At 52.2% G+C, this 6,363-nt stretch overlaps 1 protein-coding gene across 1 annotated transcript in view; it reads left to right on the top strand.

Moving 5' to 3' along the window:
- Positions 1 to 5,842, top strand: part of Fads2 (fatty acid desaturase 2) — a 35,870-nt gene extending 30,028 nt beyond the window's left edge. The window contains exons 8-12 of the mRNA XM_008827114.3: positions 1,854 to 1,951; positions 2,107 to 2,203; positions 2,788 to 2,867; positions 3,752 to 3,877; positions 4,239 to 5,842. Coding sequence (XP_008825336.1) covers positions 1,854 to 1,951; positions 2,107 to 2,203; positions 2,788 to 2,867; positions 3,752 to 3,877; positions 4,239 to 4,290 — 453 coding nt within the window. The 3' untranslated portion in view covers positions 4,291 to 5,842. The remainder of the gene's footprint in view (positions 1 to 1,853; positions 1,952 to 2,106; positions 2,204 to 2,787; positions 2,868 to 3,751; positions 3,878 to 4,238) is intronic.
- The last annotated feature ends 521 nt before the right edge of the window (positions 5,843 to 6,363 follow it).

Here is a 6,363-nt window from a genome sequence, read left to right on the forward strand (position 1 = left end):
GAGACCCTGAACCCCACAGTGCTGGTCAAGTGGTCATGTCGGAAGAGCAGATAAACCTTTATAACAGTTGGCTCTGGGTGTAAATGTATATGTATTATGGCATCTGATAGATATTAATATAGATCTAGTTTAGTTATTTTATGCATGTACATACATGTGTGTGCATGTGTTTGTGCATGCATGTGTGTGCAGGCGCATATTGGAGCCAGAGGACAATCTCAGGTATCATCTTTGGGAACACTGTCCGCCTCCTTTGAGGCAGGGTCTCTCATTGGCCAGGAGCCCACCAATTAGGCTAGATTGGTTGGCCAGAGAGCCCCAGCAATCCTCCTGTCTCTGTCTCCCCAGTGCTGGGTTTAAGTGTGCACCACCCATGCCCAGCATTTTCACTTGGGGTAAAATGTAATGTTTTCCTGGGGGTCAAACTCAGGCCCTTGTGCTTGCTGGAGAAGCATTTTGCCAACTGAGCCATTTCCTCATTTAGCTTCTCTCCCGAAGCAGTGGTTCATACATTTATTTATTCACTTAACTTTGAGACAGGATCTCACTATGTTGCCCAGGCCGGCCTTGAATTTACAGTCTTCCTGCCTCCACTTCCCAAGTGCTGGGATTAAAGGTATGTAACACCACACCTACCCATACAAGTATTTATATGTATATGTGTGTTTGTATATACTATCCATACATGCGTGCATACATACACATTTACTTCTGTGCTACATTTATACAAAACAAATTAAAGTGGGGCTGGAGAATGTGGCTCAGTGGTAGAGCCCAGGCCTGACATGCTTGAGGCCCTGAGTTCATTTCAGAAATGAAAGTGAATGTAATAAAATGTAGGAGTCCTAGATTCATCCTCCATTTTGTGTCTGAGGTAAGACAGCAATGTACCCAGATTTTCCTGTTGTTTCAAGCTTTATAGGGGTTTTCCATTGCCTCAGAGAGGGCGGTCCTTCCTGAAATATATTTTCTGTACAGGCATAGACTAGGCCTGAGCTTTTCTGGCAAAGAAAACAGCTGGACAAAGGCCCTGAGGTGGGAGTGAGCTGGGTCAGGTTGTTGTTGCAAAAGGCCTAGATCGACAGTGTTCTGTTTCCACTCAGTTGACATAGGATGTTGGAGCAGAGAGATGGGATCTGCTTAGAGCAAAGGTTGTCTGGGTGTGTGAGGATGAGCAGGAGAGCAAGGGGAGGCTCCTGCTGTGGTCCAGCCAGGACACATGACTTGAGTGGCAAAGGAAGTGGAGAGATATGGACCGCTCTGTACAATGCCTGCCCGTGAGCCTGTGGTGAAGGGCAGAGACTTTCCAGGAGAGATGTCCAGGCTCAGGACCTTGCTACCAACCTAGGGAAGGGCAGACCACTGAAGAGTGGAGAGGGCCCAAGAGGAAAGCTTTGCCTGGGAAGTATGTCTGCATTGCTGAGAGAGCACTGAGGTCAGGGAGGGATGGTGTCCCCTTTCAGTCTGAAGAGATGAGGAAGGCTATCCAGGTGCATGAGCAGGAGGAAGGCCAAGGACAGCCAGTGACCTGGCTACATATTGTAGGTTATATACATACCTTTAGAATCCTCTGGACCCACTAGAGTGTTCAACCTCCAACCCTGGCCAGAGTTGCCCCTTGGCCAATAGCCCATTTCTTTCCTGAAACATATCACACGCAAATCCCATGCAAACAGGAGGTTTGGGGAAGTGTCGTGTCTCCATGGGCCCAGTGCCCAACTCTAGCAGCCTGCTGTGGTTTCTTTTGGATGCCTGTGTGGAGCTGTCCGAGGTGTGTGCATGCACCTCTGTGGTCAGGTGCACCGTGCCAAGGAGGGCCGGGCAGGGTAAGTCTAATCTTGTCTACCCCACAGGACTTGACCTGGGCCATCAGCTACTATGTACGTTTCTTCTCTACCTACATCCCTTTCTACGGCATTCTGGGAGCCCTGGTTTTCCTCAACTTCATCAGGTACCCCAGCATTTCTGGTTTACCCTGAGTTCTCAAGAGCACTGACATTGATGGAGCTGTAACATGAGCCTGGGCTGGGGGGGTGGGGGCAGTGGGTCTGTTCCTATGTGGCTGAGCCCCCTGAGGCTCTAGTGCTGAGTTGTGCTCTTTTCTAGGTTCCTGGAGAGCCACTGGTTTGTGTGGGTCACACAGATGAACCACATTGTCATGGAGATTGATCTTGACCAGTACCGGGACTGGTTCAGCAGCCAGGTGAGGGAAGGCAAAGCCAGTCATAAGAGCCCTGCAGAGCCAGGCCCCCGTGGACCTTATCCAGACTTGGCTGTCCCAGTGCATCCAGGGCTGTGCTGGGCTTCCCTGGGACCACTTGCATCCTGCTGGTAGCCTTAGAGTTAAGCAAAAAAGGTGGCAGGAGGGCTGAGTTGTAGCTCAGTTGGTAAGGTGCTTGCCTAGTGTTCATAAGGCCCTGGTTTGATCTCTGGCACCTAATAAACCCAGGGTGGTACCTCATGCTTGTGATCTTAACACCAGGGAGGTGGAGGCAAGAGGACCAGGAGTTCAGAGTCATCCTCAGCTACATATTGAGTTCAAGGCCAGACAACTACATGAAACCATCTTTAAACAACAACAACAACAAATCCCCAAACACAAACTGAGAAAGTGTGGAAAGGATGGCAGGAATCTTCCATGGGGAATCTGGGTGGGCTGAGGCTGCTAGATAGAATGGTGTGATGTAGAGAGGTGGTTCTGAGACCTTGTGTAAGGTCCTGGGGATAAGTCTAGGCCCTTTGGCTTTCCTCTTACCCCTAGCCACTTATCTTCTATCCCCTCTATAGCTGGCAGCCACCTGCAACGTGGAGCAGTCTTTCTTCAATGACTGGTTCAGTGGGCACCTCAACTTCCAGATTGAACACCAGTGAGTGTGGCCCACTGAGGCTGGGGGAGGAGATGGGCTACAAGGAGTGGGAGGGCAGTGGCAGCCAGTCCATGGGCCATGGGTGGCATGTAGCTAGCACTCTCTGTCTTTGCCTCTCTCTCTCTCTCCTCCTCTCCTTCCCACTGGCAAGATGACTGCCCCACCCTAAAACATGTCTGGGCAAGAGAGGGGGCTCAGGGCCCATGTCTCTCCAAGGCATTGGTGTTCAGGCCCTGTGCCACATGGCCATAAAGAGACTGCTCTCAGTATGTGGCCAAAGCTTTGCAGATATATAGAGCTTGCATGATCATCTCACGATTCCATAAGGCTCCTAGGGCAGGAGAAATTGCTCCCGGTTTATTGACCGGGAAACTGAGGCTAGGCTCCATAACAGGCCCTTAATACAGGTGGCTGAGGAATGGTTCCTGCTGTCCCTTCCCTTTGTCTCCATCTTCCATCTGTTTCTCTCATTTCCTTTCATTCTGCCTTGTTCGGGGGAGGTTGAGAGAGGGTCTCATTCTTTTTTAGTCCAGCCTGGCCTTGATCTTGGAGCAATTTTTCTGCCTCTGCCTCCCAAGTGTGGGGATCCAGGCGTGAGTCACGATACTCAACTTCATTGCTTTTTATTTTTCTTTTTTAAAATCATGGAATCCTTGTTTCTGGCTGTCCAATACCAATGCGGCTTTCTAGAGCATAGACATACCTGTGCTCATAAATCGCCCCTCTACACAACCTTGGCAGTCCCTGCAGGCACTTGGAAGGAGCCACACATTCTTGTTCTGGTTTCAGATAGGGCCTCAGGACAGCAGCCTCCCTGGGCTGTAGGAAGAGGTTGGGAGCATGGGTCCAGCGTGTACTCACTCTGCCTACCCACACTCCCCCAGTCTCTTCCCCACCATGCCCCGGCACAACTTGCACAAGATTGCCCCGCTGGTGAAGTCTCTATGTGCCAAGCACAGCATCGAGTACCAAGAGAAGCCACTACTGAGGGCCATGCTGGACATCATCAGGTGAGGGGCGGGGTTGACTGGTGCTGGCCCCTTGAGACTCAGGGAATGCAGGAGCCAGGGGTGCAGAGTAGCTAAGGGGATAAGAGGCACATGGCTGGGCTTACTTGCAGTGGAGACCCTTGACCTTCCATCCACCCAGGCCTGGAAGAGGACTTTCCCCTCATCTTTTCTCAGAGGTTTCCCTGGGGAGCATTAGCCAGTAGCCCACAGCCCCTAGAGCAGTGGCAAGCCCTTGTCAGCAACTGACAGGAAGTGCCTCCCCCCCCCCACCACGGCATGATTTCCTAGCCGCCCCGCCTCCTGGAAGCCTTGGCCTCCTTCCATCCTGGTTCCTGAGCCCTGGTTCCCTCTCTCTTTGCAGCTCCCTGAAGAAGTCTGGGCAGCTGTGGCTGGATGCCTACCTCCATAAATGAAGCAGCAGTCCTTGGGGCACTGGTGGGGAAGGGCCACAGGTGGGGGTGATGACTAGAGGGAGGGGAGGGCTTTTGTTCTGAAGGGTTCCCATGAGACTGGAGTACTCACTGGCTCTCATACCCCATGCTTAGTCTTTCTTCATTTCTTGCCCTTCCCTTCTTACAATCCCCCACACCTATCCCTTCATGGGGTCCTCTCTGTCAGCGCTAGCCCTGTCCCTTCTGCCTTCTAGAGCTCTTTCTCCCAAGGAATGAGAGAGAGGAACCATAGCAGATCGCTATGCCTTTGCCTCTAGCTTCTGCCCTTAATGATCTTTAGAGGCCAGGGCTTCTAGTGACTGACCTGAGACCCCCTCCTTGCAGCCTGGTTACCAGGCCTTAGGTTCCCCCCTTTTGTCCCACAGACACTTTTGAAGGCCATGGGATAGTGTCCAGGCCTGGCTTCAACCTCCCTCTAGCCTTAAGATATACCTGTTTGGAGGAAGGCGTACTTTGTATTTTGGATGTCCTTCCCATGGCTGGGATTGGTACTTAGGGCCTCTCACCAGCTGCCCAGGTTCAGCTTAGAACCTTGAGGCCCAGGGAGGAGCCCTCCTGTGCCTACCACCACAGCGCCAGGACCTGAGGTTTTTTTTACAGGTTCTAATCCATTGTCTACCCAACTTCAGAGACCAAAGGGGGTGTCCCTTTTGTGGGCTCAGCAGAGGCAGTGACCAGGATAAGGGAGGGACTAGCCAGCCTGGAGCTGCAGCCCACCTTCCACCCCAGCCACATGCTTGTCTTGAGAGACTTCGGATTCTAGAGGGCTCGATCTCCTTCCAAATCCTCTGGCCAGTTCCAGTGTGCTTGGCCTAGAGGGTGTGGGGCCTGCAAGAGGGTCCCTGAGCTTGCTGAAATTCTCTGAGTGGGACTGCAACTCTAGCCAGCACTTGGCCACTCACCTACTCTTTCCTGTTTTTACTCTTTCTTTTAGCCGTTGCTGTGTTAACACTGGCTACAGGATGCTTTCTAATAGGAGGGTAACCAAGGCCTGGGCCTTAAGACAATCTACCTTTACTAGATGCCCCTTGCCAGGCTCCCCTAAGCCTCTGTGGGCAGAGCCAGGCTCCCACATGAAGGCCACACTAGATGCTGTGGAGTAAGGCAGGGGAAGTGGGGGATAGGTGGGTCTCAGGAGGACCATGGGAAGGGGGGAATCTAGTGAGGGCCAAGCAGGAACAGAGAAGGAAGGGGAGGCTGAGCTGGAGGCCAGGGCAGCTGAGGGCATGGGGGAAGGGTGAGGGGGCAGGAGGTATTGGCTGTATCAGGAGAGACCCACACTGTGTCATTCTGAAATCTAACCCACTAACCGATGTCTAGGTCTGAGGGAGAGGCCAAGAGTGATCTGAGGAACGCTTCTAGGTAATCCCAGTTCTAGCCAGTTAAGAGAGACCAACTGGTGTTCCCCCCTACACACCCCAGAGGCAAAGTAACCTATAAGGAACTGATCTTAATTTGTATCACATTGCTTCTTCACCCCTACTTTGTTGGGAAATAAAAAAAAGTAATTTTATTCTCATTTGCTTGTAGCTCAGAAAGAGCAAAGGATGGCTAGTGTTCTGTATGCTAATGCGGTGGGTGTGGTGTTACAGGGTCTGGGAGGCCAGGGCAGCGCTGCAGACCAAGGATTCTGTTCTGAGCTGCTGTGCCCGTGTGGTGGTTCTGTCAGTCCCTACACCCTAGGGACTGGCCACCTGATCATATGCAGAGGCCTCCAGTCTGTCTGACCCTGAACCTGGGAAGAGTCTGAAGAATCCCACACCTGAGGCACTTGCCCAGTTTGCCTTCCACTTAGTTACGTGCTGCACTCTAAGCATCTGCCTATGGACTGGCTCAGCCAGGTCGCTCCAGATGTACCAGGGAAGGACAAAGAGGCATGAGGTGGCCAGCACTTCAGAGGGTCTCTGCTGGCCTTGCCCACAGCTCCCAATGGGGTTGGGGAGAGCTCCAGAAGAAACTTTCATTCCCTTGAGTGAGAAAGACTCCCAAGATGCTGACATTTCTCAGTCTCTGTGAGCCCTGGCTCTGCCTGTC

The sequence above is a fragment of the Nannospalax galili genome, unplaced genomic scaffold (assembly GCF_000622305.1).
Source record: "Nannospalax galili isolate Female #2095 unplaced genomic scaffold, S.galili_v1.0 scaffold1051, whole genome shotgun sequence".
Classification (NCBI taxonomy): domain Eukaryota; kingdom Metazoa; phylum Chordata; class Mammalia; order Rodentia; family Spalacidae; genus Nannospalax; species Nannospalax galili.